This window comes from Emys orbicularis, chromosome 13 (assembly GCF_028017835.1).
Source record: "Emys orbicularis isolate rEmyOrb1 chromosome 13, rEmyOrb1.hap1, whole genome shotgun sequence".
Lineage (NCBI taxonomy): Eukaryota > Metazoa > Chordata > Testudines > Emydidae > Emys > Emys orbicularis.
In genome coordinates, this window is record NC_088695.1 from 28,949,714 (window position 1) to 28,976,504 (window position 26,791).

The window sequence follows — 26,791 nt, forward strand, 5'->3', positions numbered from 1 at the left end:
CACCAAATGAAATTAATAGGCAGCAGTTTTAAAACAAACAAAAGGAAGTATTTCTTCACACAACGCACAGTCAACCTATGGACTCTTTGTCAGAGGATGTTGTGAAGGCCAAGATACTAACAGGGATCAAAAAAGAACTAGATACATTCATGGAGGATAGGTTCATCAATGGCTATTAGCCACGATGTGCAGGGATGGTGTCCCTAGGCTATGTTTGCCAGAAGCTGGGAATGGGTGACAGGGGATGGATCACTTGATGATTACCTGTTCTGGTCATTCCCTCTGAAGCACCTGGCATTGGCCACTGTTGGAAGACAGGATACTGGGATAGATGGACCTTTGGTCTGACCAGTACGGCTGTTCTTATGTTCTTATGTTCTACTCTAGTACAGCAAGTGAGAGGGAGAAGGTGGCCCTGTGCTAGCTTTTTAGCTGTCACTTTTTACAACCATACTACTATGGAAATGATTCTTCTTTTCCTAATATTTACTGTGGGCCGCATTTCTCATGCTGCTGTCACATGCAGTTATAAAAACATTCTGCAATATTCTTCATGCTGAATTATGGTGAATGAGAGTGCTCTAATTACCAGAGGAAGCCAGCCTGTAATGTGACTAGTTCCAGCTACATTGCTGCAATTCGGCCGTGCTAAGTCAGATCTCTGGTCTAATGAGGGGATGATGCTAAGTTTTTCTCAGTAGTAACCACCCCCTTGAAGTGTTGCCCAGGAGTTTCCTGGTTTCCAGTGCAGATTCTGGCACACACGGGTGATAGGCAGTCACATTCTGCAATAGCTGATGTTTCTGAGTGGTTTCTGTGGTCAGCCCCAGGTAAAGTCCAGCCAAGAAGTAATGAGAAAATGGCTGGCTATGGTTAAGACTGAATCAGAGAAGAAAGGGGGCAGTTTTCTGCTCCCTGCATAGATCAACAAATGTGTTTATGGCCATCACTGTCCTCTGAGAATCCAAAAACAGAGACGTATCCCCCAGACTGCGAATGCCTTTAACAAAGAATGAACAGATGCCCACAGCTGATGGAGTGGACATCAACATTGGCAACAGGAAGCATCTCAAGGAATTGCCAATCAGCCTCACCTCTGTCTTGTCTGGGTCCCTACATCTGCCAGAAAAGTGGAGAGCAAGGAAATGGGGCTGATGGAAAGGAGTCATAGAGTCAAATGTCACTTGCACGGTGAGCCTGCTGTGGTCCATACCGTCTTGTTCTCTCCCACAGTGCCAGACTTCACATAAATGAAGGACAACTGGGGATGGCAAGACAAAGTCTTATGGCCCCCTTAGCTGAGAACTCATTGGAATCTCTCCAAGAGAGGAATAAAACTGTCCCGGAATGTAGAGAGATGGTTGGCAACCAAGAAAACGATTCGGGAAAAATTTCACTGGTGTTCCCAGGTTGCAAGGTTTCAAACTAACCAATCGTCTGTGTTTTCACAACTATTTCTGCCATATCTTTTACCAGAAAGTTCCTTTCCTTAAAAAAAACCCCAGTTTTCTGTAAAAAGATGCAGTTTTCAGAAGGTGAAAAATTTCAATAGTAATCAGAATATCAGGGACCTCAGGAGGTCATCTAGTCCAACCCCCTGCTCAAAGCAGGACCCATCCCCAGACAGATTTTTACCCCAGTTCCCTAAATGGCCCCCTCAAGGATTGAGCTTACAACCCTGGGTTTAGCAGGCCAATGCTCAAACCACTGAGCTATCTCTTTACTTTGAAAAGTAATTTAAAGGAAAACTTCTATAATGTGGATAATTTTTCACAAATAGTTTTGGTTTTGAAAAAAGCCCATTTTTTTGACCAAGTCATTTTTGTATGACAAATTTCTCCGGGCTCCACTTTCTGGTTAGTAAGGTCCAATATTCTATGGCATGGCGTTAGAGCGGACAAAGGCCCGAGTCCGGGACTCCCACAGCCTGATTCTCCATTGCTCTGTGTTTCCATGATCATTTGCACCAGAGCAAATGAGAGCAAAACCAACTGTACTGCACAGCTATTGGATTATTACACCCCCTTTACACTGGCGGAACAGCTACCTGGAATGATGGGACATAGAGAATGGGTCCCATGGCCTCCAGCGCCTGTCGCCAGTTTGCAATTCACCACCAAAATGAATTTATGAAAAAAAATAAGAGACATTGGCTGCTCATTTCGGAACAAACAGGGTTAATCACAGTCTGAATCGGAGCGGTATTATAGAGGCTTGAAAATCTGGGATGTATTAAAGCTAATCAAACTGGGAATTAGGAGGAAGAACCACGTCCAGCCAGTATGAGAGTTTTCTCAGGGCTCTAGAGCCCAACTTCTTCAAATGAAGCTCTGATCTGAAGTGGCAATGCCAGAATTTCTAACTGCGGCCTCGGGGAAATGAAGGATGAACAGGCTGATCTGTTTGAATCACCATGCTCGCCTAGCATGTAATTTTTAATGCCTCGTTGTGCTTTCCCTGCTTGTTCCCCAGGCTCACAAAGCACCCATTGTTCAGACTGCAGCAGCACTTCCTCTTTCAGATTGATTAGAAATTGTGCAGTCGCTTATTTTTTGTGGTCTCACGGCCTGATGGATGGGGAGGTTAGTGGCTCTGTAACACAGCAGAATAGCCCCTAGGTATATAAACTGCAGTGGAATGCCAACAGTCAAAAGCCAAGGAGACTCACTTCCTGAGCTTTGGGGCCCCTTGATCTCCTGAGGGAAGGAGAAGGACCTTTCCACCTCTCAGTGATCATTTCCCTCTGTTGTGCTGCTTGGACTGTCCCCTTACAACAAACTGTGCCATTTGCTTTCCATTGGGGGTACACCCCTCAAGTATCCGGGAGACAGCATGGACTGCCGGTCAGAGTCTAGGATTAGATAGGTGTACTTGGTCTAAGTTTACTTGGTCCTGTCTCAGCACAGGGGAATGGACTAGATGGCCCCTCAAGATGCCTTCCAGCCCTTCATTTCTATGATTCTATGAAACCCAGGTTCCCCTCCCAGCTCTGACCATGTGACTCATTGTTTGACCGGGGCTAGTGACTCAGTTTGCCTGTCTGTAAAATGGGCATTATAAAATTGATATGTGGCTGTGACTGGCTTAATTAGTATTTGTAAATTGATTCTAGGCCCTTGGATGGAAAGTGCTGTAGAAGTGCTTGCTATTACCACGTGTTTCAAAGAGCCGCAGACTCACAGCTAGACTGGAGAGTATTATTCCGCTAATTCCTTCTGCCTTCTACCAGGCTTAACTGAGAAAGTGAAACGTCAGGTCACAGTGTGGCCACGCGCCAATCACTCCAGTATCATGTGATTCACTCAGCTACAAACACAATGCATTCCATTGTCCTTGGCATCTGTAGTCCCCATTCGTATCGTGCTGAAACTGAATTACTAACTTTTCACTGGCACTAGGGTCACAATGAGCCCTTACTGTAAGAATGGTGTATTTATTTTCAGTGTGTCTCCAGCCTCGCGTATAAACACTATCCTAAACTGACCCTGTTTGCTAATAGCTTTCCTTGCTATAAGTGTCCAGCATGGAAGCAACAGAACCGCCAGGATGCGGCGCCATCCAGTGGTGAGTCGAGCGCCCCATCACGATCTCCAAGAGACATCAGAATGAGTGGCAGGGTGGGGTCCCCCCTCTGCTACCTTGTTCCAAACTCTTACAACCCTGAGGGAGGCAGGAACTCAGCCAGGAATCGGTCCAGTGCACAGAACTCTCTGTGCCCTTATCAGCGTGGACAGAACCCCTGTGTCGGTGCACAGGGCTGTTAACGGGAGCACGGCATATCCATCAGACACAGTCTTGACGGCCTCTCCAGCCTCAGCCCCTTAGTCCTGGATTAAGGCACCTCCTTCTCTTTGGGCAGTGGCTGATTCCTGCATGCAGGAATTCCCACACTCAGGCTGCTTCCTGGGCCTGTCCCTCAGCCCAGAGCTCGGGCTCTCAGCCTGCTGGGCCCCTAGCATGTCCCTCTCCTGCAGCCTGCACAGCTCCTTCTTGAACGGCATGCCCCTACTCCAGCTGGAGGAGAGCTGGCAGGATTTCCTGCTAGCAACCTACTCAGCCAGAGCTGGTGGGAGGGCAGAAGGTGAAGAGGCCAGCTTTTCCAGTCTGCCTGCCCCAGACCACGCAGGTCTCCAGGGACAGGGCTGCCACGTACTGATCTGAGCTGATCTGTGAAGTGGGGGTTCCTGGGTGATTTATAGCCGCTTCTTTGCTTAACACATTTGTTGTACATTTACTACCACAGAGCAAACGCGTGTGTTGTTATTTATACCTCCATTGTAAGTGCCCTAATGGGATAGCTTGAGTCACACATATACTAGTGTACTTTTTGTCACTTCCAGAAGACCAACTGAACAAAGGGAAGAGAGAGATTGTTTGGCTGCACTCTAAGGAGCGGGATCTAATAGGAGAGGTGTTTGATATGGGATAGAATAGGATGGATCTAGATAGCATAGATCAACATGCAATAGGAGCGAGTAGAAAAATAAGCCCCATTTTACAGAGAAGTAATCTGAGGCAGAGAGTGCATGTGACTTGGCAAAGGCCAGCGGATGAATCAGAGAGGTGATAAGAATGCAGGAAGGCCTGGCTCCCAGTCCAGTTCTCAGAGCACTAGACCATGTCAGATGCAACATGACAAAACATTGAAGGGTAAGATTTCAAAAGTGCTGTAGTGACTGAGGATTTAAAGTCCCCTTTCCGTGAGACTCAGGCACCTAAACATCTGGTTCACTTTTGAAAATGGGACTTAGGTTCCTAAATCACTTAGTTGCTTTTGAAAATGCTACCCTATAACTCTGAAGCCATCTGGTCTGGCTTACACTAGATGGTCCATTAGAACAGACAGGTGGCTGGGACAACTGGAGATTCCATAAACCATTGTATCTTTGGCCCGCCCCTGCTCCAACCTTGTGCACTGCTGTGCAAGAGATCCTGGAGAATGGGGCTCTGCACACGCACCTCTTCCAGGGTCAGGAGCAAGACTGGCTCCTAAATGAATATCTCCAATGCATTCATTCTCTTCTTTGCTGAGACTTTACATTAGCCATGGGGCTAGTGCTCAGCAAGCACACCCCACTGCCTGAAACAAGTCTAGACTCCCAAATCCGCTGTCAGCCAAACTCACTGGAGCTCCAGAAGAAGCTCAGGGCTTTGGAGCAATAATGGCTTTGCCTGGGTGGAGGCTGGTGGGGGTGGCAGCTAAAAGAGGCAGATACGGTCATATGCGAACATCTTGGCCTTTGCGTCCTACTTTGTCTGTCGCTTTGGAGCACAGGACATTGTGTCTTGGGGAGAGAGAAAATCCACAGAAATTCCACAGACCCTTCCCTGGCCATCAATATGGTTTCTGTGTGTGGCTGTTATTTTGCTTCTCTTTTACAGTGTGAGGGGGAAAAAAGGTCCCTTTGTGTGAGAACTGAAAGAAATAGTCCAATCCCACAGCCTGCCTGAAATCTTAATGTCAACTATTTGTCTCCTTGTGTTTTCAGATAAACAGGCTCCTTCCCCAGTATTTCTGACCACTCCCGGCCACTCCCCGAAGTTTTTCTCTTTGCTCTGTCCTAGAGGGCACTGGCTCACCACCAATGGGGATCGGAAAGCTGTTGCTGGCAGGGCCTATGCTGTAGTAGGATAAGTCTGTGATACGCTTTAGGGTCTTCTCAGGGCCGGTGCAAGGAAGTTTCACGCCCTAGGCAAAACTTCCACCTTGCGCCACCCCCCCACCCAGCTAACCCCGCCCGGGGAGCCCGCCCCAGCTCACCTTCGCTCCGCCTCCTCCGCTGAGCACGCTGGCGCCGCTCTAATTCTCCTCCCCTCCCAGGCTTGCGACGCCGATTGGAGGAGACTTAGAGCGGGGGCTGTGTGGTTCCCCTGTGCGCCCCCCCTGTTACTGCGGGTGGCCCTCCGCGCTCCCCCCCGCCCCAGCTCACCTCCACTCCACCTCCTCGCCCGAGCGGGCTTTTAGGCGCCCTCAACCACTAGGCGCCCTAGGCGGCTGCCTAGTTCGCCTAGTGGTTGCACCGGCCCTGGGTCTTCTCCGAAGCCCACTCAGTCAGTGGGAAGGCTCCTGTCAGCTCCAGTGGGCTTTGGAGCCATGCCCTTTGGGGTTATTTGGTTCTGTTTTTAAAACATCAGGAGTGAAGTCCTGCCCCTGTAAGAATCAATGGCAAACTCTCCATTGACTTCAGCAGGGCCAGGATTTTTCCCTACGTTTCAGATGGAAAGATACGGGTCCAGCCAGGGAACAAGACTTAGTAGTAAACAGGGAGGAGTGAGAGTCAAGCTCAGTTTGAAGGGACATGAACTGCAGTCACCACCTGTTTCTTGATTCAAGGAACTGATGCTCATTTTATATGCAGCTGATATGAATCAGCACAGCCACAGTGAAGTCAAGGGAGCTATTCTAATTGATGTCCAGTATCTCTTTGGACCATTCATTGGACATCAGACAGCACCCACCCTAGCTAAGGTTCCCAGACAAAACTGGGTCAGAGCTTCCTCTGGTTTAAGTCAGTGCAGGAAACCAATGGAGCTACATTGATTTGTACCAGCTGCTGGTCTGCCCCTTCCGTTGTAGGTCCTATTTATACCTGCTCAGAACTTTCTGAAATGTTCCGGAAGGTTTCCATGCATGATGTCTGCCCCCATTTCTTTCCTCTCTCTTTTCTTTTAAAGCAAAGAAATTAGATACAATCCCCCTCCCACGAAGTTAATGCAGTGGCATGTCTGCAAAGCAAAACTAATGGATGTCATGAAATGCAAAAGTCAAGGTTCCGTGGCAACTGTTCATCCAGGTGCATTGCACAGGTGCATTTTTAAATGTTTCTTGTCTTCTAATGTATTAACGGGTAGATTGTAAAATATGTCCCAGCAAACACAGAGGATACAGTGCATCCAAATTGCCATTGCTGTCAGAACTTTAACTTTTGCATTTCTTGATGTTTTCCAGTGTTACTTTTGTAAACCTAATGGCTCTTTGATATGGGATATTTTCATATGGGATATTTCTGATGGTGGTTTCTGGCCTTAAACTCTATGAAATACATAGTTTAATAGAGTTTAAGGCCAGAAACCACCATCAGATTATCTAGTCTGTCGTTCTCACGAAAGCTGCTGGAATTAAAGAGGCATAGCTGTGGAAGGACTCTATTGTATTCCGGTTCTTACCCCGCCTTTATCATGGTAATAGCGGAATACCTTCCAGTAGTGCATTAAGTGACATGACTAGCATCTGCCAGGTTAATGCTGGATCGCAGCGAATTGGTTTCATATCACCACAAGCCCGCCTGCTGATTCTGTTTCACCAGTCAGATGCTGATTTGCACTAATGGGCCTGATCTAAAGCACACTGGAATCACGAGAAGAAGGGTTCCCACTGAACTGAGCGGGTGTTGAGACCCTTCCAATAGGAAACCAGTAAAGAAAGAAAATATTTGTGCCAGCAATGCCCCTCTGCCATGTACATTGGCCAAACCGGACAGTCTCTACGCAAAAGAATTAATGGACACAAATCTGACATCAGGAATCATAATACTCAAAAACCAGTGGGAGAACACTTTAACCTGTCTGGCCATTCTATGACAGACCTGCGGGTGGCTATCTTAAAACAGAAAAACTTCAAAAACAGACTCCAACGAGAGACTGCTGAGCTGGAATTGATATGCAAACTAGACACAATCAACTCAGGATTAAATAAAGACTGGAAATGGCTGAGCCATCACAAACATTGAATCTATCTCCCCTTGTAAGTATTTTCACACTTGCTTCTTATCAAACTGTCTGTACTGAGCTATCTTGATTATCACTTCAAAAGTTTTTTTTTTCTTACTTAATTGGCCTCTCAGAGTTGGTAAGACAACTCCCACCTGTTCATGCTCTCTGTATGTGTGTATATATATATCTCCTCAATATATGTTTCACTCTATATGCATCCGAAGAAGTGGGTTGTAGCCCACGAAAGCTTATGCTCTAATAAATTTGTTAGTCTCTAAGGTGCCACAAGTACTCCTGTTCTTTTTGCGGATACAGACTAACACGGCTGCTACTCTGAAACCTTTCTATCCTTGTTACACAGCTTCCCAATTCACACTCATGGACAGGAGTTTGGCTGTGAATCAGTTTATGGAGAATTTCAAGCAGTGAAATCAGATGTATGAATAAAGGGTTTTTTGTTGCTTTTATTCCTTCATCAGCTTTATTCAGTTTCAAGCAATACTTTTAAGAGTTGCCGCTGTATCTGGGTTGGCACTAAAAGGGTGGAAGCTTATCCCGTTAAAGTCAATAGCAAACTACCATTGACTTCAATAGGACCAGGATCAGATGCATAGGGAATTTCTTGTCAGTAAGATTTTAAATTGGCTTAATCTCCTGAAAAATATTACTGACATTCCTTTGTACACTGCTGAATTACAGAGGCAGAAAATGCATCACCTTGTTCTTGGAGTTTCATATATTTTGTTCAGGAACCTTGACGGGGAAAAATGAGCAGCTAAAACATTGCTGTAAAAACTAAGAACCAATAAATATAATCTCATATCTAGAATGAAGAAATGCTCCTGGGAAGATGGGTCCATTATATCCTCTGTAAAATCTAATCTATCCATCCCATGTTCATCATCAAGGTAGCTGCATCTGCGCTTCAGAGAGTGGTTTTCTCCAGGACTGAAAGCATTGACAGAATCACAGGTTTTCTTGCCTCTTTTGTCAGTTCTGCTGCAAGGCCTCACCCAATTTCTCACCCCTGGGGTGCACTGAGGAAAACAAGGGATGTTTCCAGGATCCCCGAGGAGGACCAAGTGGTTGGACCTAGGGCAGGAAGAAAGAAGTGAAGTGAAAGATCTGGAGTAAAACCACAGTTGTCACAAAGTTTGATCACATTTGTGATCTGACTGATATTCACCATGACTCATCAGTGATTTCTCCTTCCCTACAATATTTGATAGGACAACAACTCCTTTCCTAGAGGCTGATCTAAAGAAACTGATTAAATTAATGGGTCCCTGAGTGGGTTCAGATGGGGGTTGGGTGGTTATCTGAGTTGCTTTGATCTGGCAATGACCTGGGGATTACCTGCATGTTCCAGCTTTGAAAAGATTGCAAGAGGAGATGTCCTAGCATGTTTCAGTATTTGTATGTACCATATATGGATTAATTCACAGGAATTATAGATTTCAATTGGATTTAAAATATAATGTCAATGAAAGACATTATGGCCCCAATCCAAAGCCCACTGAAGTCAATGAGATTTTTTCCCACTGCCTTTAGTGTATCAAGCCCTATATCTGTGCACTTTTGCAGTGTAAATGTTTGTCTCTCATGCAATCCATTAAAGCCACTCAAAAAGCAAATGTTTTTCATTAGTCCGATTCCTGATTCCAAAGTAAAACTAAAGTATTTCTCCCTCCTCTGCCCCAGTCTCTGGAGACCTGAGCTCTTTCTGATTAGCAGACCCAAACCAAGTGAATATAGAAACCACATGGGGAAAAGTAAAATAAATAAGAGATCAGCATTTGGGAGCCAGCAGTCCGCCAGAAGGGAGCAGCGAGAAAAACTGTAACTTAAACAAAAGAGTGAGAGAAAACTAGTTCTAATTATTCCAAGGGTTTTTTTTTTAAACAAAAGCTTATTAGTTTGCAAAATTCCCCTCTGAAATTTTATTTCCCCCTCATTTGCTTTTACTACATGTTCTGGGCACTGTCAGAACAGCCTGATTTATAACTGACAGCTTTGGCTATTTTTCATACAAGCTCTCTCTAAATATAATAGTGTGAAAATTGTCCCACTGCCAGGAATTCCTCTTAGAATTATAACTTGCAGCAGTTGCAGCATGCAGAAAAGTGTCAGTAGCTTTATGATTTCAATGTTTTTCAAAAAAAGCAAAATCCTCTTTTGGGGGGGGGAAATTGTTTCTCTTATCACTTTGATTACATTGACTATCTCAACATGTCCTGGGAAAACAAATCAATGGGTGTTACTGCACTGGTTCCTGCTGCCTGCAGTGCAGATTTTAGATTACAGAGGAAATGTTTATTGACCAGGATTTTTTATCTGCAGTTTTGTTCCTTGGGCTTTATTCCCATCCAATAGTCTCCTGAAGCAGCATGTAAAATAAATCAGCAACACAGACATGATACATAATGTGGTGTTTCTGGCTACAGGGACCGTAACATGGAGAGCAGCGTATGGACAGGCAGTCAAGTGCTGCGTTTTATTCAGTGAAATTTCAGCATCGGCCAAAAATTAGCTTTTTTTTTTTTTTTTTTTTTTTTGGTCCGGGATGGAAACTGCACAATTTTAGCAGTGAAAAGCATTGTCCACTGAGAGACATTCCTCCACCAATGATGCTGGCAGATTTCTCCAGCTGTTCATGAAAAGGGTCTCCCTGTTTGTCTGCAACAATTGCTGGTTTTACAAGGCTCCACCATTGTTTTCATCTCTTTTTGTCAAAATTAGAGTGAGCTCTGAATCTCACGCCTTGAATCAGAGCACCCGTGAACTCTGGAAGTGTTTGATCTGGACTCGAAATGGACTGCTCACATTCCAAGGTGTGGGAATAGTTCTTGCTTTTAGTGCCTTTGATTTTAAACTTCCTAAAGAGCCTCTATTCTTGCTGGCTCATGGAGCCATTGGTTTGATGAGGAGCTTTATGGAGATGATCACAATGGGCCAGATTCTGGGTGCTTAGGTGACACAAAACAGCTGTAAACCTGATTTGATAGCAGATTCGACTGGACTGCTTGTTGTTTTGCATCACCAAAGCAGTGCAAAACAATTGGGGTTTACCAGTGAAACTGGCCTAATAATGGCCAACCTAGTAACACTGTATCCAAACTTCCTAGGAGTAGTTGAATGACAGGCAGACCGTAACAGGAGGTTCCTAATTTGAATCTGCATTGGATAAGACTGCAGAAGTATGGATGCTTCCAACAAGCTCCTCTGCTATGTCTGTGTGCCTGTTGCACACTCAGGGTCAAATTGTGGGTGTGCAGTGTGTGGGTGTGTACTGTGTAAGGAACCTTCCTCCTTTTGCACACCACATTCAAGGCTAGAGACAAATTGCAATCCCTGCACTATGCTAAGCTCGGAGGCTGCTCTCTGCCAGCGCCCTCTGTGACACAAGCCATCCCACGAGGGGTGTGGAAGATGCTCCATGGTCCCCTCTGTCCTGGCCAGCAGAGCTCACTGCTGAGGAGGGGAGCACATACCCTGCCCTCCCAGTGGTGCACTCCCCTTGAGCGCCATGGAGCACCAGGAAGAGCTGTCCTTACATCGCACACTCGAACGCAGTGTCTGTTTCTGTTCGTTGGAGCAAAGAAGTGAGAGTTCCAAATTAAAAACCTGGATCCAAGTATCTGTGAGCAGTGGGGAAGTCCCGGCAGATCCCCCAACCTGCATTCAAACTCTGGCTCATCCCTAGAATAAAGATCAGAAGATTGGGATTTGAGTGCCTGTGTGAAATGGACTCAGCTGGGGGCAAGAGGAACCCTTCAAGCAAACTGTTTTCTAAACAGAGAAAGAATCTTCAGTGCCCATAAGGAGATGTGTTTCCAGGAAGACCAGCTAGGGTATAAAATCTAAATCCTTGCAAAATGCATGCACATGCATTTAGGAACCCATCCTGCTCCCACTGGGTCAGGGACAAAACTTTGACGGGACCAGGATTGGCTAAAGCCCTTCAGGGTGTGTATGAAATTAGGTAGGTTTAGTTTGCTCAGAGGTTGAATTTTTGTTGCAAGTCTGGACTTCACATCCCCAGTTAAAAAGTCTGGCGAGTTTCTACCTGCCCTGACGGCCAATGCTCCCCAGGCCTATTATTAACAGGAGCTGTTCCGTGCGAGGGAGACACAAACCTTCCATGCCACATTCTTCTTTGACAGGTTACTCCTGGAGATCCTCCATCTGCCAGATTGGCTGGGTGCTGCAGGAGAGGTGCCTTGTGCTGAGCTCTGGCTCATAGAGTTTTGGTCAGTTTTCTAAATTATTCAATTTAAATACAGGGGAGGATGGGGCGGGGGTGGGGGGAAGCTTCCCAGGAGAATAATAAACATCAGGGATAGATCCCTCTGTTTGGGTGAGATATTGAAGAGCATTTCGCTTAACTTTGCTCCCGCTGAAGTCAATGATGGCTTTGCCTCCTGCGAGTTTGACTTCAGTGGGCACAGAGTTAGGCCAGCACTGAGCGCTTCTGAAATCCCATTCGGTATGAATACTGGGGAACGATATTCTCCTGAGCCTTCCCTGGAACCTTCCCATGGGAAGGAGTTTTCAGGTCTGATTTCCAGGGCTTGCATTTTCAAACTAAGTTTTCAATAGCGCCTAAGGCTCCCAGCCTCAAAGTATTTAGAGATCTGACTCCCATTGATTTCAGTGGGAGTTGGACACCCAGATACCTTTGAGCATCTGGGCCTAAGTAGGGTGACTAGATGTCCCGATTTTATAGGGACAGTCCTGATTTTGGGGGCTTTTTCTTATATAGATACCTATTACCCCCCACCTCCTGTCCCAATTTTTTACACTTGCTATCTGGTCATCCTAGGCCTAAGGGACTTAGGAGCCTAACTCCTACTGCTTGCTAACAAGCCTTGCTGCCTTTGCGTATATCCATTTCATGGTCTCAGTGTGTTCAACCAGGTTCCACTGCTGTCTTTAAATCTGGGGCTTTCCTGGGGTCACGTAGGAAATGGGGTAAATGCTTTCGGGGACGTCTCTTAACCTGTGAGATTTGATTAAAGGAACTGGCCAGAGACCTGCAGATAGATTACCAGAACCACACCTCAGTTTCCCACACTGCAGATATCACCCAGGGGAGGGAACTGGGTGTGGCCATGGGACCCATCGAGCTGAGGGATTAGGATACTTGAGTATGTGCATGGGGAAACTGAAGGCAAGGAAAGTGAATTGGAAGCAGAGAAAGAAGGATGGAGTTGGAAGGAGGAGAGGAAGAAAGATGAGGCTTGGAGGAGAGAAAGAGAAGGGTGGGATGGAGAAAGAGGTAATGGAGACATAAGCTGTGGGGGAGCAGCTGAACTCAGTGGCTGTGGTTTATCCCAACAGCCAAGCTTTTTAGAGGTTTGATTCTCGCTGATTGCCAGGCAGCTGAATGAAATGTTTCTGAGGACAGGACATGAGAACATGGGCCTTATTTCAGCTGTGTGGTGCAGTGGATCACAGGCCAAACCCAGCCCGTGGGCAGCATGCCCCAGCTGAGTGAGCAGAGAGGCTCAGCGAGGATGCTGGGAGTGACCCAAATGAATATCCTGGCAGCAGCCAATGGGATTCCCCCGGCGCTGAACCAGCCTGAGCTTGCATTAGCAGAGTGTGCTGTGCTGGGCAGGGGTGTGTTGCTAGAAGCCGCTGTGAGGAGGGAACGGGAAATTCCCATCGGGATGTACCTGGAGAGCTCCTGCCAGTGAAAAGCCAGCATTAGCATGAGACAGGAGACAGCTCTATTAGGCTGCCCCGCCCCTTTGGGTAGTTCGTGAACTGTTTAATTCTCAGGCAGCTACAGAGAAACCCCAGGCTGGGTTTACTAAGCACCTTCCAACTTCAGTGGCAGACAGGACTCCTGTCCGTGCCATGGGAAAAATCTCTTCTCCTAAATGAGCTCTGGGATGCATCACTAGATGCACTGCAGAGGCAGCCCTTGGTAACAGCCACTCGCACAGTACATTTGTAGTGGATCACAGAGCCTTTTCTCTGTAGGCGGGGGTTCAAATCCAGTCCAGGCTAGTAGCCAAGTCCAAGATGTTACCAAACTGATGGTTCTTCAGAACCTTCCTTCACTTCTCCCTTAGGTGCAATCCCTCCAGCCCACCCTGAGCATAACCCCCCCACACTTAGCCCCCAGTCCTTCCATGACCCTGTTTCTCCTCAATGTGTCCCACACCAATGTATCCCTTAGCTAGCACCCTGGTTCATGTATCTGGTGTCCCTGGTGGAAATGCATGGAGGGACCAACTTAGAGTGACCAGACATCCCGATATTATTTGGACCGTCTCAATTTAAGGTAGGGTTACCATACGTCCGGTTTTTCCCGGACATGTCCGGCTTTTCGGCAATCACACCCCCATCCGGGGGGAATTGCCAAAAAGCCGAACATGTCCGGGAAAAATGCCGGCCGGGCACTTCCCCTCCCGCGACTGCTCTGCTCCTCCCCTGACTCTTCGGCTCTGTTTAAGAGCCGAGCTGCCCGAGCGCTATGGGCTTCAGGCAGCCCCCTTGCCTCCGTACCCCAGCCGCCGGCCGGGCACTTCCCCTCCCGGGCTCCGGCGGCGCAGGGTCCGGAGGCATGGAGGCTGCCCGAAGCCGGTAGCGCTCGGGCAGCTCGGCTCTTAAACAGAGCCGAAGAGTCAGGGGAGGAGCAGAGCCTCCGGCCGCGGCGGCTCTGCTCCTCCCCTGACTCTTCGGCTCTGTTTAAGAGCCGAGTGCTACGGGCTTAGGGCAGCCCCCATGCCTCCGGACCCTGCGCCGCCGGAGCCCGGGAGGGGAAGTGCCCGGCCGGGGGCGCAGGATCCGGAGGCATGGGGGCTGCCCGAAGCCCGAGCGCTACCGGCTTCACGGTTTGCCGGGCAGCCTCCAGACCCTGCGCCCCCGGCTGGGTGCTTCCCCTCCCGGGCTCCGCTGCGCTGGGGAAGCGCCGGCCGGGGGCGCAGGGTCTGGGGGCTGCCCGGCAAACCGTGAAGCCGGTAGCACTAGGGCAGCCCTTTTCGCGTGGCTGGGAGTGGGAGGGAGGAGGGGCCAGGGCCCCGTGGAGGGTCCTCTTTTTTTATTTGTTAAATATGGTAACCCTAATTTAAGGGGCTTTGTCTTACATAGGCAAACATTACCCCCTCCGACCCTCAAAAAAGAAAGTATCCTGATTTTTCACACTTGCTATGTGGTCACCCGGGGGCGGTGCCAGCCTCTTCCTGGTGGGGAGCTGAGGTGAGCTAGACAAAAAATTGGGAGAGCTGCGCTATACATCTTGTGGGCACACATACTTTTTTTTTAACAATGGGGGGCATGGAATGTACTCTGGAAGGGTATGAGCTGCCCAGCTCTGAAGGCAGAACAGACAGCGGAGGCTGCTGGCCGGATACTCAATTCTGAAGGCAGCGCTGCAGCCAGCAGCAGCACAGAAGTAAGGGTGGTGATGCCATACCATACCACCCTTACTTCTGTGTAATATCTGACCTTTGTGCTGGGAGGGGTGGCTGGGGGGGGGGGGGAAGGCAAATTTTGGGGTGGCTATAGCCCCCGCAAGCCTCCCCAGCCAATGCTGTCCCTGTGGTCACCCTAGACCAACTGCCAGGAAAAGTTATGGAAGCCTTGAGGAGTCAGACTGGGAATGGGTGTGGTGTTCCAAGCAGTCAGTGTTGTTCTCACTGCTGTCCAGGCTTGGAATGTAGCTTGTGTGTCATTTTGGTGGGTGCCAGTGCAGCGAGGACTGGAGGTGAAGGTCGGAGGAGAAACAGCTGGGAGAAACACCAATGATATAACAGAGGACAGAGGGGAGGTTTGGAAATCAGACCCTGAGGCCTCATCCCAGGTTTGTTTCACCTTCACATGCAATTCTCTCTCTCTCTCTCTCACACACACACACAGAGAGAGAGAGAGAGAGAGAGAGAAATGGAAACATTCTCACTGGCCAACACCAAATAGCCTTAACTTTGCTTTGTAGCAAAACATTCCCAATACCTACAAAAATCTAAACCGCTGCTTTCCATCTACAAGGGATAGCTCAGTGGGTTGAGTATTGGCCTGCTAAACCCAGGGTTGTGAACTCAATCCTTGAGGGGGCCACTTAGGGATCTGGGGCAAAAAATCAGTACTTGGTCCTGCCTAGTGAAGGCAGTGGGCTGGACTTAATGAGCTTTTAGGGTCCCTTCCAGTTCTATGAGATAGGTATATCTCCATATATTTATTTTTATTATAACTTTATTTCCTAACTGTGCACAAAAATGAAAATGCCTTGCTCTTTCATCACACAGAGTGAAGTCTATGCGCCTATCCAAAGCATATGCAATTCCACTAAAAGGTATTTTAGCAATTCAAGACTATAGGCTCTTTTGAAAACCTCAGCCAACATAAATATCATACAAACAGCAATGTTTTCCTTCTGATCAAAATAATTCCATGCAAGCCTAATTAAATATCATGAGATCCAAAACTAGTATATGTACATATCTTCCTATCCCTAACTCTTACACATGACCATAAAGTTATCTATCTCCTTTACATCAAAAGAGAATTTTGCTCGATACAGTTTTTGGTTTAGTGCAGCTCAGATAAGTACTCCTTTAAAAAAACAATATAAATGTAATTGAGATGTGCACATGCCAAAGCCAAGTCTCATTGCTGTAATTCTTGTCCTTCCTTATTCCATCCCCAGCTATGGCTCGTTGCTTTCATTTGTTGCATTGTAAATTCCCTGAGGCAGGAACTATACCATGGCTATTTGTTCACTCTTCAAATCCTCTCTCACATTTTCAGGGGGCTCTACAAATAACCTAAAAATAATTTGCTCTCCTTACTTCACCCTCCCGTGGAGATCTTTGAAAGAAGGGCCCGTCGGCTGTCTCTTTACAACACCTACAGTGTTACGTTTTGATTTGCTTTGGTACTACTGTACATAGCGCTGACCGTTTGTGGCTCTCTCTCCAAGATGCTTGGAATGCAGCTCACAGCTGTTTCATCGCAGAGCCTGCGGTATGGGAACAGACTGTAAGTTTTGGATGTGCCTGTGTGGTGCATGAGTTCTTTTCCATGGCCTTTGTTATTATTGTATTTAATTTACCGCTCAGTGTTGCTGAGTGGCTGGGTGCAGGGCTTTCAGCTAGAGTATTAGTTCTTCTTTTTCAAGACCTGATCCCTTGCCTATTGAAGTCAGTGGAAGGACTCCAACGCGTTTTGGATCAGGCCCTTACTCCTTGAGCCTTCAAACACAGAATCATTGTTGTTGCCTTTGGTGCAAATCCTTCTGCTACACAGTGGACCTCAGTCTGCAGGGCTGTCAATGCAACACTATATTTGCACACACACACAGTTTAAACACATTTTCTGTTGTGCAAATGTATCACATGCAACCACTGATTAGTAGCCAGGCTCCTTGCTAGCAAATGCCTTTTGGTTTGCAAAATGAAGGCTGAACGGAGTTGCTTGGTGTTGTTTTCCTGGCTATGTACCAGGCCAAAACTCTCATAAATAGAGCTGTTGGGGAGGGGGGGGAGGAATGGGATTGTCCTTTTATGGGAAATTTCAACATTTTGAAATGATTTTCTGCTCAGAAAAGGAACTAAAAGTCAAAATGTCAAACTGAAAAGTTTCAAATTGCAAATATTGGAATGGAAAATGTTGATATTTTTCGTCAATACAAAACAATTTGATATATCACCCTGACTTCTTTTTATTTTGGAATAGAAAATGTCGCTTTGTTTCAAAAAGATGATTTCAAACAACAGTTTTTGTTTTGATTCACCTGATCAGAAAATTTTCATCAAAATTGACATTGTGCTGTGGAAAATTTTGATTTCCACAAAACCACATTTTCTGACAGGAATTTTGTACTGAGGAAAATTTTCATCACCTCTACTTATATATTGATGGAGGAGCTTGCCTGTCTCCACACCATCTGTCTATGTAGTAGCCCATCACTGTGGCATCTGAACAATAAGAGAGCAATTGGGGAGACCAAAGCAACCTCAACATTTATTCGACAAGTCCTCCTATTGCGTAAAGTATAGATTACTTGAACCTAGAGCTGAGCGAATAATTGATTTTTTGGTTCAGGGCCAAACTGGAAAGAAAAAGTGGTTCAGTTCAAACCAAAGCTGATTTTTTTCACCAAAACAATTGAAAAAAAGCCCTTTGTTTCAGGATGAATAGAAAGGTTTGTTTGACCCTCACGTGATTTTTTTGAGGGGATCATTTAGTTTTGGGTCATTTTTGAATACCTCCCCTTATTTTCAATTAGCTAAATTTTGTAACAAAATGCTGTTTTTGAAATGAAAAGTCAAAGCATTTCATTTCAAAATGGTCGAAACTAAATGTTTCGACTTTGCGGGGAAAAAAATCCATCTTTTTTTTTTTCAGCCAAAACTCATTGCCAAATTCAGTCTGAATTTGTGAATAGTTTCTGTGGCCTGAAAAATGTATTCTTCTGCTAATTTACTATTTGCCCCCCCCCCTTTTTTGCCCACTTCTAGTTGATCTACTCACATTAGCCTCACTAGTGCTACCGAGAGCCACATCTGTACAACAGAGCTCATGCAGTAACTACATGGGGATTCCACTCAGAAGCTCTAAGGAAAATGCCTGCAGTAGACCTTGGACAGCTTAGTAATGCAGGGAAGGGAAGAAAACCTACAACACATGCCCTTGGGATGTAATGAAAGATTCTTCTGATTCTAATCAGGTGACTGAAATTAGTGTCAGCATTATCCTGGTCAGAATGGGATTGCTGACAAGCGTGGAGAGAGCCAAAGGAAGGGAAGGGAGCAGCGGGAAGCAGAAAATAAAAGAGAACAGCAGCCAGTTATCTCAGTGACTTCCATGTTCTCCAGGGTGGGCAGGAGTACAGCATACTGAAGAGCAAATTCCAGACTCTGTGCACCTTACATGAGACAATATGTCACCAGGAGCTGCAGAGCAACAGAGCCAAGCAGTCCAGAGGTTGCAGGAATAATTATACAGTACAACTGCTGTTGGATTCTCTAACATTCTTGGAGCTGGGAATGCACAGAACGTGGGTAGGTGCAGAGCACTGAAAACAAACATGTTTTTTTTCTGGCACAGTGCTATTCCGCCGGCAAAGTGAGCAGACGATAAGCCTGAGCAGAGCATGGTTTCCATTAATAATTAGGCATAGCAATGTTGCTTAGTGGTTAGAATAGATGACTAAGAGTCAGGACTCCGGGTTCTGCTAATGACTTGCTGAGTGACCGTGGGAAATTCATGTAACATTTCTCAGAGTCTCTGTCTCTAAAATGGGGATAAGAATACCTCCCTACCTGACGCAGGGATTGTGTCTATTATAGTAGCACGTAAAGGCCCTAACTGAGATCAAAGGGCCCTTTGAGTATGGCACTGTACAAATACATAGTAAAAGCTTAGCCTCAAAGAACTTCCACTCTTTAGCTGAATAGAGTGGGAGAAAAGAAATATTAGTATCCCCACTTAACAGATGGGAAACTGAGACACAGAGAGATGGAGTAGGATTTAGGAGCACACCGAAGGGATTTAAGAGTACAAGTCCCATTGACTTGCACTCCTAAATGACTTAGGTGCTTTTGAAAATTTCACTCTAAGTGACATGCCTGAGGTCATGCAGAGAGACTGTGTCAGAACCAGGAACTAAGCCTAGAACTGCTGAGTTCCAGTGCAGTTCCTCAGTTGCATAACCATATTTCCTTTTTGTGCCTCACTGCCATTTAGAGGTTGATCGAATGACTGCAAAGCATTTTCAGCCTCTCAGATGGATGGAGCTATAGAGGTGCAGATATTTACTGGTGCTAATTCTTCCTATATAAAACATTTCATAAGGTGTCCCGGGGTAGAAATGACAAACACTTGATGGGCTGGGCTTCCTGCATCTGCAAATTGAACTACAGCTGATTTCTCCCTTGCTCTTTTGAAGACACTGGGAGTCTCTGCATTGACTTTAATGGGAGCTGAATCTGGCCCCAAAAGAGCGTCATACAATCATGGAGTGGTGGGGAAAGGATCCCATTAGTCTGAGTTGCCTCGCCTGTCCCCCTGCCCACTGCACTCTTCTTGCCAACGGTCCGTTCTCCAATGCTTAGGCCAAATCTAGTTTTAAATATTGCTACTGTAGAAGCATTTCAGCGGAGTGATTATACCACAAGGCGGGCCTGGTCAATGGCACCTTTTCCCAGCTCTCCATCCTCAATGACCTGCTTGTTTAACCAAGAGCAGGCTTTATCCTGTAAATATTTAATGGCTAATTACATAATTGTTGTGATTTATTATGCAGTGCTAGTAAAGATAAAGGCGATTACATGCACGCAGGAAATTCTATTGCTGCTCATGGGCTGTGCAATTCTTAAATGAAGAATTGCTGCCAGGCAAGAATAAGTTGCTTTTCTGACAGGCTTTAAATTCAACACTAGAAGGGAAACTAAAAGTCTGATTTCTCAAGGCATGTCTGATGGGGCCATCAGGTCTTTTCAGTGACTTTCTTTCTTCTTTGGATTTTCTCTCCTATGTGAAGCTGAATGTGCACCGGAGAGTCTAGATCTGTCTCCTCTGCACTCCAAGCTGCGATTGCAGCATAGGTAGGCGTACCTGGGCTGGCTTGACCCATGCTAGCATGGCTAAAAACAGCAGAGTAGATGAAGCGCGGTGGGCTTCAGCAACACAAATAGGTACCAAGGGTCCCCGGCGTGCTGGTACAGCCCATGCCACTGAATTTACACGGCTATCTTTAGCTATGCTCAGGGGCGTGTGCAGGGGGAGGGGCAAGCAGGGGCATGGGCCTTCCCAATCGGCAGGGGCACAGAACTCCTCTGGGGCTCGGGCGGGGAGCGTGAGCTCCACCAGCCCTGGGGCTGCGGGGGGAGGGAGGGAGGGAGGGAGAGCCAGCTCCACTGGCTGCGGGGGGAGACAGCTCCTCCAGGTGCAGGGGACGGGGACGGGGGTGGGGGTGGAAGAGGCAGCTCTTCTGGACACAAGGGGCACAGAAAGTGCCCCTCCAAAAGCAGCCAAATTTTTATTCCTGTGCATGCCCCCATGCTAGTGTAGGTAAAGTTAGCACAGGTCTGTCTCTTCCAGCTGCAGAATAGATGTACACTCTGACTCTAATCTCTCTAGTCATATCTATAGCTTCTAAAGCTTTTTGTTTTGTTTGTTGAGATACCAGAGGAGAAACTGTGTCTAGTGGTTAGAACAGAAAACTTGGGAGTTGGGAGATTTTAATTCAGGGATGGGCCCTGCTACTGATGCTCTGTTTGACCTCGGGCATGGGACAGTTCTGCAGAAAGGCTAAGTATTGTTACGATTTCATTTCCTTTTCCTTTTTCCTTTTTGTTAATTGATATGTGAGGGTTCCAACTTGACCTCAGTTCCATATTGCTCTCGAGAGAATGCTGTTTGGAATAGTGAGAACAACCTATGCCTTCAGTGAACAATAACACCTAGCTCTTACATAGCACTTGTCATCAGTAGATCTCAAAGAGCCTTACAAAGGAGGCGAGTGTCATTATCCCCATTTTACAGAAGGGGAAACAGAGGCACAGAGCTGGGCAGTGACTTGCCCAAGGTCACCTAGAAAGGCAGTGGCAGAGCCAGGAATAGAAACCAGGTCTTCTGAGTCCCAGTCCAGTGCTCTAGCCATTAGGTCACGCTGCTTAGATGGTAGAGTGATAAGTGCCTTAGATAGGTAGCTTATTTTTAACATAATTAAGCAAGGGGCGATAGGCCCCAGCCGCTCAATTGTTTCCTAGGGCACAGCTGCAGTCCCTATGTTCTCCTGAGTGCACGCCTGGCTCTCTGATACTGCCTGGTAGGTTGCTGGACAAACCAAAGAGAGTGGGGAAGAGGTAGGGCCTTGGCAGAGCTAACTGGACATGATGGAGGGGAACTTGCGCCCCCCACCCCCAGGGGTGCTGCAGGCAGGAGCACTCTCCCTTCATGTTGGGCAGCTCTGGCAGATCTTGTGCCTTCTGCTGCTCCCACTGAGACACGAATCTGCCTCAGTAAAGGTGCAAAGGAAAAACCTTCCATGCCCTACATGGGACCTGTTATCTGGCGAGGGTCAACCCTGCTGCAACTCAGGTACCGATGGCAGCACCAGCAATGGGAATCTTGCAGCAGAGTAGGTGCTGGGCATTGCACTGTTTGCCCGCCAAGCTCTGCTCACTCTGATTGGTTTTGTCGGAGCGGTGGGCTCTTAGCTCTGGCAGGTGTGGGTGTTGCAGATGAGCGCACTGATTTCTTTCCGTATTGGAAACCAAGCCTTTCCTCTTTGCACCTCTGGGAGTGCTGTGGCGAATTCAGGCCTTTCTCTGCTGCCTCCGAGGCAGTCAAAGCAAAGCAGAACGTAACTGGCTGTGCTTGCTGCATTCTAAACTTGTCCTTATCTCTTGGGTTCCAGAACAGAGTTTGTTCTCGGCGAATATCGGCCTCCCCAGCCCTTTGATCCGCCGCTGCCGCCAGTGGCCAGCCTACACCACTCTCACGTCTCCGATGGTCAAAATGCTAGTTGAGCAAGACGAGCTGAGGAAGGCTGGGTCCCAAGGAACATCTGAGGAATGCAGACAGGGAATGGGCAGCAGCAGGAGCAGAGGGGGCCACACGCCAGGACGAAAGCCAAGTGATCAGTCTCAGGAAGCAGGTTTTACTGGGACAACCCAAGAGTCGTCAAGGACAAATGAAGATAGCAGCCCCCTTAGGATTGCCAGGGGCTCTCCAGCAAACACTGAGGGCTTGTTTTTCCAGAGTAGTTCATCCTCAGCGGGCCCCCCAATTAAAGGCAATAAGGTTATTTTCTCCAGTAAACCCCCCTTCCGTGTGCTACCATATGGCTCCCAGATGTCTCCCAGCAAGCAGAAATCAACTGCCTGCAGTTAGAAAAATAGATCTCAAGTGTTCTGCTTCACCACTCTGGACTGCATTAAAGTTCATCTGCAACTGTTCAGGGGTTGGTTTGGTTTTTAATCATATCCTTAAAAGCCCCACTTGAACTTGTTTGGACGATGGCATGAAGGGTAGAATGATGCTTACACAGCATACGGAATGCTGTCTTAGGAAACGCCCTACAACGGGGTATAATGTAGAACACAGCATACAAATGTTTACGCATGTGCACACAGATCTACACATTCTGGACCTAATTCTCTGCTCCCTTGCACCATGTGTCCTCATTTGCATCCCCACAAAGTGAGCGTAAGATGCTACCATTCCAATCTAGCAATGTTTTACACTCATTGGACTGGTGGAACTGACTTTTCACTGGTAGGCTTGAGTAGGCAAGGTAACAGTGAATCAGACTATAATGATCATAATAATTAATAATGAATAGTGTAATAAACTGGCTCTTAGAGTATTGACTTTAGGCGAATACGGCAAGCCTACATTAAAGCACATCAAAATGGAGTGAGTCCAGCAGCCCATTTATATATTTATGTGAATATCATCCTATAAAGAGTCAAAGATTCTCCATTGCCCTGTAGCTTGTGTGGTCATTTATGCCAGAGCAAAGTGGGTATAAGATGCTACTTAATCAGAACAGCCTGACTCTCATTTACATTAAGGCCACTTTATATCACTCGGGCAGTGTAATGTGATGGTTGGTTACACTGCCCAAATGGTGTCGAGTGGCCTTAGTGCAAACGAGAATCAAACCCAGCCCCTTTGCACTGGTGAAAATCACTAGCACAGGGCAGGGCAATGGCTGATCAGGCCCGTATTCACTCCGTGTCACGAGAACAGATGTTCATCTTGTGACGTTGCACCCCATAATGCTTTATAGAAATATGCTTATGAATGTAAATATGCCATAACTGGAATATGTTTTATGCTACATATGCCATGTAACATATCTCTGCAAAGGTTATGATCTACTGAATATATTCATCCTATTTGTATGCATGTATCATTTTTGTATTCGAAGTTATGAATACTGGCTGTGTACTTGTTTGATTTTAAGTAGCCTCAGTGAAGCATTTGGTCAGCTTCTTGAGAAAAGACTATTCTCAGTAAGTGCCCAGTCAAGAAACACTTAATCTGACAATAGACTTTGATAGACGCCAATCCACATGTGAGCTTTCCTGGGAACATTCCTGTAGAGAACTAAGTCATGCATGGACATGTAACTTGCCCAGGTGACTCCAAAACTCCATCTTGTAGAGGGGATTCTACACAGGGGGTGGGAGGGAAATTATATAAAGTCCTGGGAGACCCCTCCATTTTGTCTTCAGCTGGCTCAAGAGGTAGCCTCTCCACCCCCAAAGGATACCTGAAAGAAACTGGAACAAAGGACAATAACCACAGGGGTGTGACTGATTGCTGGACACAGACTAGAAGGAGGCTAGTCTGTAAAAGAAGCTTATTGGAACACCTCTGAGGGTGAGATTTCATCTGTAAACACTTTCTTACTGTATTAGGCTTAGACTTGCGTGTTTTATTTTGCTTGGTAATTCACTTTGTTTTGTCTGTTATTACTTGGAACCACTTAAATCGTACTTTTTGTATTTAATAAAATCACTTTTTACTTATTAATTAACCCAGAGTATGTATTAATACCTGGGGGGGGGGGGGGCAAACAGCTGTGCATATCTCTCTATCAGTGTTATAGAGGGTGAACAATTTGAGTTTACCCTGTATAAGCTTTATACAGGGTAAAACGGATTTATTTGGGGTTTGGACCCCATTGGGAGTTGGGTATCTGAGTGCTGGAGGCAGGAGCACTTCTTAGAGCTGTTTTCAGTTAAACTTGCAGCTTTTGGGGGATATGGTTCAGACCTGGGTCTGTGTTTGTAGCAGGCTAGCGTGTCTGGCACAGCCAGACAGGGCACTGAAGTCCCAAGCTGCCAGGGAAAACGGGCTCAGAGGTAGTCTCGGCACATCAGGTGGCAGTTCCCAAGAGGGTTTCTGTGATCCAACCCGTCACACATCTCTGAAATGCTCCCCCGCGGTTCTAGTGAGTTATTTTGCACTTAATCCTATTTTGGGGTGGTGGTAGCGGAAATGAAAGATCTACCTCCCAGTTCTTTCTGCAACCTGGGGCTCATTGTAACTACTGACTTAAACCACTTTCTCCATCATCTTTCTTCCCTGGAGGAATGGGCTGCTAATTCTGCAAATGCAGGAAACCAGAGCTATTTATAATCAGCTCAGCGAGCAGAAAAAATACAGTAGGAGGCTAAAATCATCCCTAAATCCCAGAAATAGTGGCAGAGGTGACTGAAAAACACTTTTGTTTTCCTTTTGCATGAGTGTGCGTTTGTGCATGTGCGTGCACACGTGTGTGTGTTTGAATTTAGTGCTGGTGAAAGGACATAGCAAGGCATCCATAGCAATTGAGTTCTCTTCAGACAGGAAGTGTGGTCTAGTGGTTAGAGTGCTGGATTGTCTGGGACCTGTTCTCTGCTTTGCTGTTGATTCTGTTATATTTGCAGGTCATTTAAATTATCCATGCCTCAGTTTCCCTGTCTATAAAATGGGGATCACAATATTTAACTGCGTGACCGGGAAGTTGTGGAACTGATGGAAAACTTTCCGACAGAAGTTTTCTATTGGAAAATGCTGAGTCATTTAAATAAAAATGTTTCATGGGATGTATTGGCTTTGTTGAAATTTTCAACAAAAAATATTGAAACTTTTGTTTTGATAAGGTGGAAGCATTTTGTTTTTATAATATAATATAATAGGGCTTTTGTTTTTCTGGGTTTATCAATTTCATGGGGGGGGGGGGCTATTTTTAGCAATTTTTGAGTTTTATGTAGCTGTCCAATAATCGGTGTGTGTTGGGGCTTTCTGTTTGCATATGCTGTGTGCAATGAATAATCTCTTGGTAACGTTCCCTAGTGCGCTTTAACGAGGTGCCGTTTCAAACAGCGCTACATTAAACCACACTGGGGAACTTTCAGTGCGCACCAGCAGAGTCTGCACAGACCAATTAACGTGCCGCACATTAGTGCACTTTAGAAATCACACCCCTGTAGTCCGCATTACTGCTCTGTGCAGACAAGATAAAAATAGCCATTTGGGGGGGGTTTTCTAGTGTTTATTGGATCAACACTGCTTTCTTTGTGTGTGCGTGTGTGTGTATGTGTATGTGTGCGTGTGTGTAGGTGTGTGCGTGCGCGCCCAGAGTGATTTATCTGTGTTTATTGGCTAAAACCTAAAATCAGAAGCCCTAACTAAATATAATATAATATAATATAAAAGTCAAAATGATAAATATGAACCAAAGCGCTTCAACATTGTTGGCGTGAAACGTTTCAATAAGGCTATTTCATTATTTCCTAAATTCAGTTTTTCAGAAACTTCATGTCACGGGAAATTTGGAAACTTGGACTTTTCATTCTGAGTTGGGACGAAGGGAAATTTGGAAACGTCGGAATGTCTCACCAAACGAAGTTTCTGAGTTTCAGCCAGCTCTATCCATTAGCATTGCTAAAATACTTTGAAGGCCTGATCCAAAGCCCTTTGAAGTCAATGGAAGGACTCCCGTTGACTGCAACGATTTTATATTGGGGCCTTCCATCTTTTAATGAAACATGCTACAAGAGGGCAAGGTTTTATTATTTGTTATCCAGAGTTGGTAGGGCTCTGCAGCAGCAGCAGTGTAAGCCCCTCCATGCTGCCCCATCCTCGGTGTGGACAGGGGATAGGTTACGGTTGTGATTGTTAACCAGGATGCCAATTAGGGCCAGTTAAGTTGGTGTGTTTTGTGCTGTGGACGCTTATCCTCTGGCAACTGGACTGAGACCTAGTAATGATTTTTCATGTAGGCCACTGAACTGCCATCAAAGAGTGACAACTTTCTGTTAACTTACAGCCATATCCTAAACTGGATACAAGCTCTGGATTCTGCTACCAATTCTCTGAGCCAGCCAGTCCCTCTGTTAAACTTTAGTTCTGGTGAAAACCTCCAAATGGACAGGCCTGCAGGCTGTAGTTCACTCTTGCTCTACAGACCAGACTCAGCCCCGACAGAAGCAAAGCTTCCTCACACCCCACCACCAACCTGCCTCAGATTTGGACCTGGACAGATGGTGCCTTTCACAGAGGAAAGAGGAATTCACTGCCCGTGCTTCCTTAGTTCTTGGCACCTCTGCTGAGACTGCAAGTA

General features: G+C 46.3%; 1 protein-coding gene across 1 annotated transcript in view; it reads left to right on the forward strand.

Annotated features, from left to right (window-relative positions):
- The window catches only part of CDRT4 (CMT1A duplicated region transcript 4), a 58,002-nt gene extending 35,439 nt beyond the window's left edge, over positions 1-22,563 (forward strand). Inside the window, exon 2 of the mRNA XM_065415594.1 lies at positions 22,088-22,563. Coding sequence (XP_065271666.1) covers positions 22,088-22,563 — 476 coding nt within the window. The remainder of the gene's footprint in view (positions 1-22,087) is intronic.
- Positions 22,564-26,791: the final 4,228 nt, after the last annotated feature.